We start from the raw sequence: 12,466 nt of genomic DNA on the forward strand, positions 1-12,466 counted from the left end.
AAGACCTCCCTGATGCAGTTCTAAATACGCTTGGCTGGATCCACTGGAAGGTATTTCCATGAGCAGAGGGATTCAGCACAAATCCCATCCACATCTATTAGAGGAAATGCACTGCTAGATCCAACCTACTATGTTTAATATTATTCATAATGCTTCAGAATTGGTGGTATATATTATGCAGTCTCTTTTCTTTGTTTGTCGTCTCCCCACATTCATCTTAACTTTCAGGTGCACACTGAGGGCCAGTTACAAAGTGGTAACCTAGCATAAAGTAATGGAATTTTTTTTAGCACACATGAGAACTTGATCAGAAAGCGGTGGGGGGGGGGGATAATAATAAGGACATTCAGGGAAATGGTAAAATTCTAAAGCCTGGACATAGATTACAGATGATGTGATTGTAAGCCTCTTCAAATTCCTCTTCATTAAATGGTCACCTGTATCTACTTTGAGGCAGAAGAAACCCAAAAGGACAAAGATCGCATCTGCTGCTGACTTTTATGCAGATCTCTCGCTCACTCTTGCTCACTCTTGCTTTGCCCATTTGGTTTCATCTGGGACAGTTTCTCTGTGATTTTCTTTGTTGTTTTAAAAATAAGAACTGGGCAGAATTATCAAACAAATCCTCCCTTCTTGAAAATGCAAAAATAAATTGTTTTAACTCCACCTTATATAAACATTTCTGGCTTTGGATGATGTTTGATTTAGAGTGAAAAATACCTTGGCACCTTAAGATTCAACATTAGTGTTTAGCTTTAAATAAATAGTCATAACGTCTTAAAATGCGATTTATATTTCAGCAATCTGAATCCAATCTGTGTACAATTTCTGCACCACTCTGTATGAAACTCTTGTCTTGTGCTGAATCAGACCGCTGCCTGCTGCAAGCAGGAGTCTTTCCAAGTTCTGTCCCTCCGGACCTTTCACATGAAGATGTCAGGGGTTGAACCTGGGCCTTTGCAGCCCACATGTGTGCTGTACCTTTATCTAGAACAGGCCCAAAAATGGCCAGGCTGTCATCGATGGTGGTGCAGTTCCAGCGCCGCCCCCGGAACTGGTGCTGGCACTCCTGGATGCCCAGCTTCACCCCCTCCGCCACGCTGGGCATGATCTCGATGTAGTTCCGGCAGAAGCGAAGCTGCTTAGGCACCAAGCCAGGGATGGAGCCACACAGGATGGGCTGTGACCCCAGAGAGGTGTACTGTTGGCCTAAGGCAAGGGACCTGCAGAGAGGAAGAAGAGACATGCCACGGATGAAGGAGCTGGGAGGGGAACGCTTTGGCACACAGGCACGCCAAACTCTTCCTCCAGTTAGTAGATATCCTACAGGCTTCTTCAGGCTTTTCCACACCAAGCTTATGCTCCAGTTTGGCTTCTTAACAACATTGGTTTCTCCTCTTGTACACACAGAATCATTTGCCAACTGTTACACTTCTGGTTCCCCTCCCCACCACCAAGTTTTCCCCATGTTTTTTCAGACCACCGAAAAAGCAGTCTGAAAAAAAAAAATCCACAGAAGCTCAGATGAAAAACCTGGAGAGCAGCAATCCTGCGTTTGTGTGGGAGGCGGGGTGGGGGAGACTGATGCTGCAGTTAAGGAGCCAAGCTGGTGTGGATAATCCCTTCCCATAACAAAGAATGGGGACTTTGTGACTGCAGGATGTGAGGATGACCTCTAGCTCAGAATAGCTCCCCCCCACCCACAGAAAAGGATTTGACAAAGTCATGGAGGATGGGCATGTGGCAGGCAAGGCTAGCAAAACGGAGTCCCTGCCTCCTAGGCGCTTGCATTCCAAAACTGACCCTGGGAAGGTGGCCAAGGGGAGAGGAGGAACGACTCTGTGCCCCAGTGCAGTCGTGTCAGTGCCTTAAACCTGTTGCTTGTAAGCTCTTGAAGTATAAACGTTTGGGCCTGGTGGATGAACACTCCATGATTGGGATGACTCATGAAAGCTCATGCCTGGAGTTTTTCAGGTGCTTCTGGACTTCTGTTTAATTATACTTAAATTTGGTTATATTTGTGTATAGGGATTAAGGGGCAGATCCGTAGGCCTCATAGGAGTGGTTTGCAAGGGGATATGGAGAGGGAAAGAAGTGGACCTGTGCATACTTTTAAGGAGGGCGAATGAGTGGGGTCATGTTTCATGCAAAAATATTGGATGTGTCTTTGTTCTGCCCCTGTGGTGCCCTAGAATCTCCCCCCTTTTTTATTTGTTTGTTGGAGTTCTATGCCACTCATTCCTGATCAGGCCAGGCTTTGAGCAGCTCACAACCATTATAATACAATTTAAAATCACTATTTACAGATTAAAACTAAATTCATGAATTAAAATCAAGCACCCTGATTTTTTTTTTTTTAAACTGAACAAGTATTGTTCCCACCTGAGATTTAGCTAATACCACATTCATAGCAACTTTTTTTTGGAGGGGGGTTAGAAGCAGACCATTATTTGGAGATGGGCATTGTTACAGATTCGGGGAAACTTGGGTTTAGAAGCAGCACCTTTTTGAAGGTATCCAGCAGGGCTAAGGCTCAGCTAGGATTTGAACCCAAGGCCCAGTTCTCCACCCCCTGAGCCACACTGTCACTCACACATCCACTAACTCTGGGGAAGCGGTGCCTGCCAGGAGGCTATTAAGCAATTCCATATCGTGTTCATTTGTTATGGGCATTGAATTAGGACGTCCTGCAAAGGGCATGTACACACGTCCTGCAAAGGGATTGAACCTGGGACCTTCTGCATGCCAAGCAGATGCTCTACCACTGAGCCACAGCCCCTCCCCATGAAGCCCTGTCTCTGGCTCGTGGGGTCAGGAGGTGATCCACTTGCTCACCTGCTGCCTCCTGACCATCCCCGGTGGCTGCAGGGGTTGCTTCCAAGTAATTCCAGCTAGAGAGCCAAGGCCACCACACATCCTGCTTTGCATATGCAGAGACACATGCCCACCCTGCCAAGGGCAGGCATTGCTTGGAGATGATTTTGGAGCATCTGCATTGGTTCCCTGGTTGTGGTTTTCTGGGTACAATTCTGCAGCTACAATAATAAAGAAGAATGCTTTTGGAAGCTCAGTCCACAAGGCAACAGCCAGACTCCTGACCGGCACTGGCTTGGGGTAGGGGGGGAGCATATTAAGGATCTGCACCGGTGACCAGATGCTTTCAGAGCACAACCCAAGGGTCTGGTTCTAAGCCCTGCTTCCTTGACAAGATACACCTTCCCCCTCGTTAGAGGGGAAACACTGGCCCAGAAAAAGCTCAGGGCCCCCAGTGCCTACGCAGTTTAACCTTGTGGTTTCAGAAACTGAGTCTGTCCCACTCTGCTTCTCTTTCTTAGTGAGATGCAGGCCGAGAGCATTCTTAGAGCTCTTTCACACACGCTGAATAATGCACTTTCAATCCACTTTAAGGATTGCTTGCAAGTGAATTTTACAGTTTCACACAGTAAAATCCAGCTTCAAAGTGCACTGAAAGTGGATTGAAAATGCATTATTCTGCATGTGTGAAAGCGCCCTTAATCTTTAGGCATTGGGACTAAGTGAGACCTGGGCCAGGCTCTGGGTAATCTTTCAGTCCCCCCCCCAAACAAGAAGGATTTCCGTGGCCGTTGGGCAGAGGCTCCTTGGGGGGCAGATCAGTGTGGTAAGGATTCCTCGTGGATTGCCTGAAAAGTTAGTATGTGCAAATTTTCCTTTGCTTACAGGACAACCACCCCTTTTATCCTTTCCCCCTTTCCCCTTTTAGCTCTTTCCCCCTTCCTTTATTTTCTTCGCTGTCCAAATTTAGATTTCAATTTAGCAGTTCCTTTGGGCTGGAATCTCTGTCTTTGTTTTTAAATCATTTGCTTACCTTGCTCTGTAAAGCCCCGCGCAAGTTGAGGGCACTTATCATAATTGCATTTAGCAAGGGAGTTCTTCTGTTCTTAGACTATAAGATTAGAGGCTGCATACCGGTGTTCTGTACAATGTCTTGCATGTCATGCTGAGCTGACGTTCAACACTAGAAGAAGCTGTTCTAATGGGAGAGGAGATTTCTTTCTAGTCAAGGGGAAATGGTGAGTCTCTGTTTGCGGGCTGGTCAGGTATTGCGCATGGGGAGCTATCCAAGAGAAGGTGCTGAACCTGCGCTCTCCAAGATTTACAGCCCATCTGCAAGAGGTCTTGATGGACCCAACCTGGTGCATAATCTGATTTGGCCAGAGCCTTCTCTACATAAATATATGAATGACATGCACAAGCTATCATAATAACAATTGTCTCGACGTTCCCCAAATCTCAAAGTCTTAAGTCAAACAAAACATGAAGGAACAAAAGAACGACAACAGGGAAAAGGCATTTAAAAGCCTTAAAAAATAACACTTTGCTTCAGAAAGAACTGGGACATAGAGATCAGGGTTATCCTCAACTTGATTGATGTTCAGTAATATAGAATTCCTCTCCCTCTGTTGACTACTGGCAAAAATCCAAAGTTTTGGCAATTCCAAAATCTTTTGTATTAAAAAACAAAGAACCATTTGAAAATTCATTAACAGCAAACACTGCCTCCCGTTTCAGAACACAACCATTATTGAGATTTTTTCACCTTTACTATTTGAAGGCAAACTATAAGTGTGTCAAATAGTGTCCAAGAGACAGAATGTAGCATCCTACCAGTAGTAGCGGTTGCTTGCAAGAAATATATGAACAGTGTAGCATAGTTGTCTTGTCCTTGCAGCAGAAGGACCAGGACACCTGTGCAGCCACAAAGTCCTCTAGAATGGTTACGGCTAAATCAACCTCTCTTTTAAATTGACCTATTTAACAGGTTTTCAGGGATGACAAGGGAGAGAAGGTGGAATGGTATGGTCCAATCTCAAAAAATCTCAGAAGCTAAGCAGGGTCGGTACTTGGAAGGGAGACCACCAAGGAAGGCTCTGCAGAGGAAGGCAATGGCAAAACCACCTCTGCTTCTCACTTGCCTTGAAAGCCCCTTGATGGGGTCGCCATAAGTCGGTGGTAACTTGACAGCACAGGCATCTCTACAATAAACCTATTTGCATACACCCTGCCTGTCAGTGAGTGGGGTTACACTTAACTCAAATAGGAAATCAATATTTTGGGCAGAAGCTCTGTTTAATAGGATACCTTTTAATATTAATATATTGTTGTAAAATATTTTCTTGCATACACAAACAGTAATGCAGTGAAGATCCTTGTGCTGTGGTGGCACCTGTTGCTAAAACAACTTTTTAAAAAATCAGCACAGCCAATCATCAGCCCTGCTGGGCAAAAGCCCCACCTGCCTCCACCCACTTTCTGAAAACACTCAGCAGGCACCTGGAAAGGTGTTGGTGGCACCATAGGGCCCATGGGAGCAATGTTGGGGACCCCTGCTTTAAGTTGTGAAGATCCCTTATTTAAGTTTAAGAGATTCCATACCATCTCCTAACACTGTCAAATGGGAGGCCTGTTAGATTTTTTTCCATATTAGGTAATTAGAAATTTTGCTGCCAGTTCCCTTTCTCAGAATAGGGAGGTTCTGTGTATCAAAATTTTCTAGTACGATAAGGGGTCATAAGGGATGTCATGATGTGCAATTGATTCCATATGTCTCAAAACCTTGACCCAAATAACCTGAACAGAAAGACAGTTTTGAACTAGTTAAAAGTTCCTGGGTAGTCTTCAGAGGAAAGCCACACATGCATTCCACTGCAGTAATCTAACCTGGACTTGACCCCAGGTGGGCTAGCTGAGGGTCTTCATGCCATGGAGCTGAAGGAACAGATGGATGGAAGCTGTGAAGCTTTCTTGGGTGGGAGAGCAACTACATCTAGAACCGGCAGAATACTTCCTCCTAGAATCAAACATCCGCAGAACCTCCATTCTGTTGTCTGCTTAAAAGATGAAGCTCTCACCTTTCCCCTGAAAAAAGGCCTCAGGGCAGCACATCTATGCAAACTCATACACAAAGCGGGCACTGCGATGAGGCATGGTGAGGCAGTGGCCCCAGGATTTGCCTCCCCCACCACCCTGCCACAGCATCCCTCACAGTCACTGCCTCTTCCTCCTCGGCCTCCTTATCTTCATAAGCATCTGTAAAGAGGTTGTGTCCTGGGGCTGTGCAGCTTCCCTCTGTTATCTTTCGGGTTCAGGTTTAATAAACCCGGAAATGTTTTTTTTTTAAAAAAACCTGAAAAGCCGAATATAATGAATTTGGCTTTTTAAAAAAATTCAAATTTGTCAAGTTTATGAAACCTTAACCCAAAAAAATATGTAGTGCAGAGCCTGAGTGCTGGGCTCGATTCTGCATCACTAGGGGGGTTCAGCTCCGACCTTCCGTGGACTTGGGAGCTATCAGGTAGCATGGATGGGAATGCTGGGCTGTTCAGATTCCCACTTTACTGGCTCCTATCTCTTCTGTGGAGTTGGGAGTCAGCAGGCAGCGTGGATCTGACTCAGGTAAGTAATGGGGGAGGGAAGGGGAAAATGGTGGTGGGGTCAAAGCAGCCCCAAATAATGCCCCCCAAAATTGACATTATTCAGGATCCACATTTTTGGCTCCCTTTAATTGCCATCATTATTTTTATCAGGTAACCCCCTTCCCAAAATACCGAAAAGGGATTTGGGGGGGGGGTTGGTTCTGCTTCAGCTGAATGTACCCCCCTAGTATGGCCAGCCACACGGGCCCTATAGGGCTCCCAAACATTTGCAGGATGGAGCAGAGATAGTCAGAGGCTACTGGGGTGGTAGGCTCAGATGGCGCTCCGTGTTGAGCGACTCCTGCCTATAAAATCTCAGCAAACATCTCAAAGTGACAGCGGCAAAAAAAGAAATCACAATACATTAAACAGCCCAACAAACCCTCTAAGAGCCCACAGATGGGATGTGTGAGAGATCCCCTTCTCTGAGTTTGCTTCTCCAAATCAGTTGCTCAGACGTTGATACAGAAACAATAGATTTATTGAAGCCTTCAGGAGATGAGACAGGCACAGGTAGAAAGTTGCAAGTGAGGGGCTATACGGGTTTACAGAATATATTGACTCCAGGGCACTGGGGCACTGGGGTTCACACTTATTGTTATGGGAAGTTACAAGCTTGGCATAATACAAAACATCAGACGGATCCCAGGAAGTCTGGTGCGGCTATCACACTTCCAAGGCCGCACCGGCCTGAGGGAGTACTGGCAGGAAGAACAGCGGGGGGGAAGATACATGGGCCATCAGGCCTGGCGCCTGAGACCAGAAGGTGTGAACTGCTTTTACGAGTTCACTGATAACACCGCAGGTGATGGAAAGCAGAGACACAAAGACAGAGACCCTCACATTCTGCCCCCCTTAAGGCCCCCCTCCGAGAGGACGAGGCTTATCGGGATAAGCGAGGTGGAATTCTCGGACCAAGCGAGGAGCTGCCATGTGGGGTGCGGCCACCCATTCGTCATGAGCGGAGCCAAGGTTTTTCCAGCGAACAAAGTAAAACAGTTTCCCTTTCTTCCATTTGGAATCTAAAACCTTGGATATTTCCAAATGGGTATCCCCTCCTACTACGGTAGGAATCTCATGAGCGGGAGGGGGGTGGAACTGGGGAGCTGCTACATAAGGTTTGAGGAGGCTTATATGGAAGACTGGATGAACTCCCTTGAGAGTCTTAGGGAGACTCAGTTCCACGGTAACCTCGTTGATTACTCTGGTAATGGGGAAAGGTCCTACATAACGGTCGCTCAGTTTTTTGCAGGGGCGAAGAGAGCGGAGGTTTTTGGTGGACAGATAGACTTGCTCCCCCACCTTGAGTTCCCATCCCGGAGACCGGTGTTTGTCTGCTTGTTCCTTGTACTTGCTTTTTGCCCTTTCCAGATTTTTGAGCAACCATGGCCAGGTGGATTTAACCACCTGAATCCACTCCTGAAGATCAGGGGTAGACTGGAGCTCTGGCGAGACGGGGGCAGAACCGAAAGGGCCAAAATCCGTCCCGTATATAACTTGGAAGGGACTAAAGCCGGTAGAGGAATGAGGCGCATTGTTGTACGCATATTCGGCAAATGGCAGCAGGTCGACCCAGTCGTCCTGGTGGAAATTTACATAGCAACGCAAATAACATTCTACTACCGCATTTACTCGTTCCGTTTGACCATCCGTTTGGGGGTGATAGGCGGAAGAAAGGCCCTGTTCCTCCACTCCCATTAACTTTAGGAAAGCCCGCCAGAATTTGGCAACAAACTGGACCCCCCGGTCGGAGAGGACCTTCCTCGGGATCGAGTGTAGCCTGAGGACGTGCGTGATGAACAGTTTAGCTAAGCCCTGGGCTGAAGGAAGACCTGCACATGGAACGAAATGAACCTGTTTGGAAAAGAGGTCTGTGATAACCCAGAGAACCGTTTTCCCCCGACTTGGAGGTAGGTCGGTGATAAAATCCATGGCGATGACTTCCCAGGGACGGGAGGGGTTCTCAAGCGGTTTGAGAAGCCCCGGGGGTTTTCCCATCCGTTTCTTGGCTGTGGCGCAGGTGGGGCAGCTGCGCACATACAACTCTACATCAGATCTCATACCGGGCCACCAGAATTGCCTTCGAACCAGGTGAAGCGTTTTTATGAAACCAAAATGACCCGCTAGCCTGGCCCCATGTACAAGTCCCAATACTTCTTTGCGAAGGGAAGATGGGACATATAGTTTCCCCCCTTGCACCCACCAAGTGTTGGTTCGTTCCAAGCCAGTGGGGAGGAGATGGTGCTCCTCCTCCTGTAAGGAGGCGTCCCGGAGTCGCTGTTGGAATGCTTCCGGGATACCTTTGAGCGTAGGGGGGGTCTCCGGTTGGCGGGCTTGGGATCGGGTGGTGACGGCCAAGCCAGGGACTTCCCCTCGCTGTTCGGGAGTGAACAGGGAGTCGACGGGGCGATCGAAATCGTTGCGATACTGGGGGAGTCGTGACAAAGCATCAGCTAGGGCATTTTCTTTGCCAGGGACATGTTTGAGGGTGAACCGGAATTTTGCAAAAAATTGGGCCCACCGAATTTGTTTGGCATTGAGTTTTCTAGCTCCCTTGAGAGCCTCAAGATTCTTGTGATCTGTGCACACTTCGAACGGCAGCTCGGCCCCCTCTAAGAAGTGTCTCCATATGGTAAGGGCATGTTTGACCGCTGCTGCCTCCTTCTCCCAAATGGCCCAGTTGATTTCGGACTGGGAAAACTTCTTGGAGAAGTAGGCGCATGGCCTCAACCGTCCCCCCTCATCCCTCTGCAATAGGGCCCCGCCCATGGCTACATCCGAGGCATCCACCTGCACCACGAAGGGCTTGGTGCAATCCGGGTGAGCCAAAACGGGTTCGGATGAAAAAAGTAGCTTTAAACGTTCAAAAGCTTGCTGGCACTGGGGAGACCATTGCAGACGGGCTGAGGGGAGTGCGGCGCTAGCCCCCCTGTCCTTGGTACGCAACAGGGCAGTGAGGGGAAGCGCAACTTGGGCAAAGTTGGGAATGAAATTCCGGTAAAAGTTGGCAAACCCCAAAAACTGTTGAAGTAGGCGGCGGGTAGTGGGGGTTTCCCAGTCCCGCACCGCCTGGACCTTGGCGGGGTCCATTTCCAACCCTTGGTGGGAAATCACATACCCCAGAAATGTAATAGAAGGTTGGTGGAATTCACACTTGGACACCTTAGCATACAGTTTGTGCTCCCGCAGTCGCTGGAGCACTTCTCGCACTAGGCGTACATGTTCTTCCATGGTCTCAGAGTAAATAAGAATGTCATCGAGAAATACCACCACCCCCCGAAACAGTAAATCATGCAAAACTTCATTAATTAATTGCATAAAGACACTCGGAGCCCCCGAAAGTCCGAACGGCATGACCAGGTACTCAAACATCCCAAAACAACTGGAAAAGGCCGTTTTGGGTTCGTCTCCTTCTTTGATGCGAATGCGGTGGTAGGCTTCTACCAAGTCCAGTTTGGTGAAGATTCGGCCCTCCTTTAATTGTGCTAGAAGGTCAGGAATAAGAGGGAGGGGGTAAGCATTAGACTGGGTGACTGCGTTCAGTCTGCGAAAGTCAATACACAGTCTTAAATCTCCCGTCTTTTTCTTTACAAAGAAAGCTGGGGCTGAATAAGGAGCCTTGGAGGGGCGTATGAAACCCCTCGCCAGATTGACATCCAGATAGTCTCGCAATACAGTCTTTTCACTAGGGCTCATGGGGTAAACCTTTCCCTTAGACAGTTTGCCTTCCCCTACAATCTCGATGGCACAGTCCGTTTCTCTGTGGGGAGGCAGTTCGTCGCACTCTCTAACATCGAAAACATCAGTAAACTGCGAGTACTCAGAGGGTAATTGAGGAGAGACTGGGGCGGGGGACCCTACCAGTGCGGCGGCTGGAGTTCTGAGTACCCGTTCCTTGTCATGCAACCCACAGGGGTTTTCGGGGAAGGAAAGCACCCGTTTAACCCAATCAATGGAGGGATTGTGTCCCCTTAACCAGTTCATCCCTAACACCACAGGGGTTACAATAGGGGCGATGGTGAAATACAACCGTTCCCAATGTTCCCCCACGGACATAATCACGGCTGCAGTTCTGTGGGTCACAGGGCCCCGTTTAAAGTCACTCCCGTCCATTTGGGAAAAACGGAGGGGTCCCGGAAGCCGCTTGCGCCGGACACCCAACTTCTTGGCAGTTTCCTCATTTATCATGGTGCGGGCACACCCCGAGTCGACCAACGCGGGGACCTCTAACGGGGGACCCCCTTTGGGTAGGGACAGATGAACACGCACAAATACATTGTCCTCTTGGGCGCTTACCATCGGTGGAGCTCCTTGCACAACGATAGGGACGGTCTGCTGCGGAGCCCCCTCTACAGCAGACCGACGGCGTTTTTTGCCGGCTGTTCCCACTCTTCCTCCTCGCTGGAAGAGGGGGACGGGGTGGTGGCTTCCGGGGAGCCGTCCGAATCAAAGACGGTATTTGTAATCCGGGACCCCGATGGGACCGTAGAGTCGGATGCCCCAACCTGGGGGCGCGCGTGGAGAGCGGAGGGTGCGCCGGAGCGCCGGCTCAGTGGTCCACTTCTGCGGCGAGGCTGGCTGTCGGCGGCCGGTTTCGTCGGCTCGGCCTGGGTTTGGCGGGGGGGGGTCGGACGGCCTGAGCGAGAGGGGCATTGCGATGCAAAGTGACCCTTTCCCCCGCAGATCAGGCAGACGCCGGCCTCGAACCGCTTGCGGCGTTCCGCGGCCGAGAGACCCCCGCCACCCCCTTGCCGGAGTTCCCGGCCACGGTCACCTCGGGGCCTGGGGTCTCGCCCAAGCCGTTGCTTGGACAAGTTCAGGAGTTGTTTGCGATTCTCGATGTCAGCAGCATGGCGAACCCAACCTTCCACATCCGGGGGGTTCCCTTGCATGAAGGCCCAATGTTGGAGGTCTGGGTTGAGACCCTCCCTGAAACATTGTACCAAAGTAGCTTCACTCCAGTCCAGAATTCGGCTAGCCAGTGACTGGAACTCACTTGCATACTGCGCCACCGACTTAGTCCCTTGGCGCAGTTGCATCAGGGAGGCTTTAGCCCGCTCACCCAGAGTCGGGTCCTCAAAACGGTTTCGGAGTGCTACCATGAACTCGTCCAGGGTTCGCAGCACCGGCGAGCGGAGTTCATACTGCAACACCATCCAGGCAGCCGCCTCCCCTTGCAGTAAGGAAGCCACGTACTGCACCCGGGACTCCTCAGAAACGAAGGTTCGGCCTTGTTCCCGCATAAAAATGTCTACTTGGACCATAAAAAAGGTCAACTGGTCTCCCGACCCGTCATACGTGACTTTCAGGTCCCGACGGGCCGGGGGGGCAGGGGTTGCGGGCGGAACTACCGGCGCCCCGTCTGGGGGAGCACCGGCTGGAGGTTGCAACTTCAGCGCATCTAGGGTCGTGGCCATCTCACCCATTACGCGTTGCATGATCTCCATCTGCTCCTGCATAGCCCGGCGGTCTTCCTGCCACTGCTTTCGTTCTTCCTCCATGAGGGCCTCTTTGCGGGCCGGGTCCCCTTCGAGTCCCGTGCTGGGGAAGGCCAACCGGCGATCCTTCGCCGCAGTCCGCGAGAGCGACCAGCCCTTGGGAGAGTCCAGCCAATAAGTAAGCCCCCGGGGACGTCCGTCCCGATCTTGGTCGGGTGCGCGACCCTTCGGTTTCTTTGGCTTGGCTCCCTCCTCCTTCGGGTCCGGCTTCTCCGGCTCGTCCGGTTCCTTGGGGGCATCGGGGTTAGGGGTGGTGTCCTCGTCGGCTGACATTCTGTCCAAAGCGGTACAGCTGCAGTCCGAGAGGCAAGGACTTGCAACTTAATGTGAGAGATCCCCTTCTCTGAGTTTGCTTCTCCAAATCAGTTGCTCAGACGTTGATACAGAAACAATAGATTTATTGAAGCCTTCAGGAGATGAGACAGGCACAGGTAGAAAGTTGCAAGTGAGGGGCTATACGGGTTTACAGAATATATTGACTCCAGGGCACTGGGGCACTGGGGTTCACACTTA

At 50.0% G+C, this 12,466-nt stretch overlaps 1 protein-coding gene across 1 annotated transcript in view; it reads right to left on the reverse strand.

Moving 5' to 3' along the window:
• WNT3 (Wnt family member 3) overlaps positions 1-12,466 on the reverse strand; it is a 37,254-nt gene that overhangs the window by 7,589 nt on the left and 17,199 nt on the right. Inside the window, exon 2 of the mRNA XM_056863213.1 lies at positions 982-1,223. Coding sequence (XP_056719191.1) covers positions 982-1,223 — 242 coding nt within the window. The remainder of the gene's footprint in view (positions 1-981; positions 1,224-12,466) is intronic.

The sequence above is a fragment of the Euleptes europaea genome, chromosome 18 (genome assembly GCF_029931775.1).
Source record: "Euleptes europaea isolate rEulEur1 chromosome 18, rEulEur1.hap1, whole genome shotgun sequence".
Taxonomy (NCBI): Eukaryota; Metazoa; Chordata; class Lepidosauria; order Squamata; family Sphaerodactylidae; genus Euleptes; species Euleptes europaea.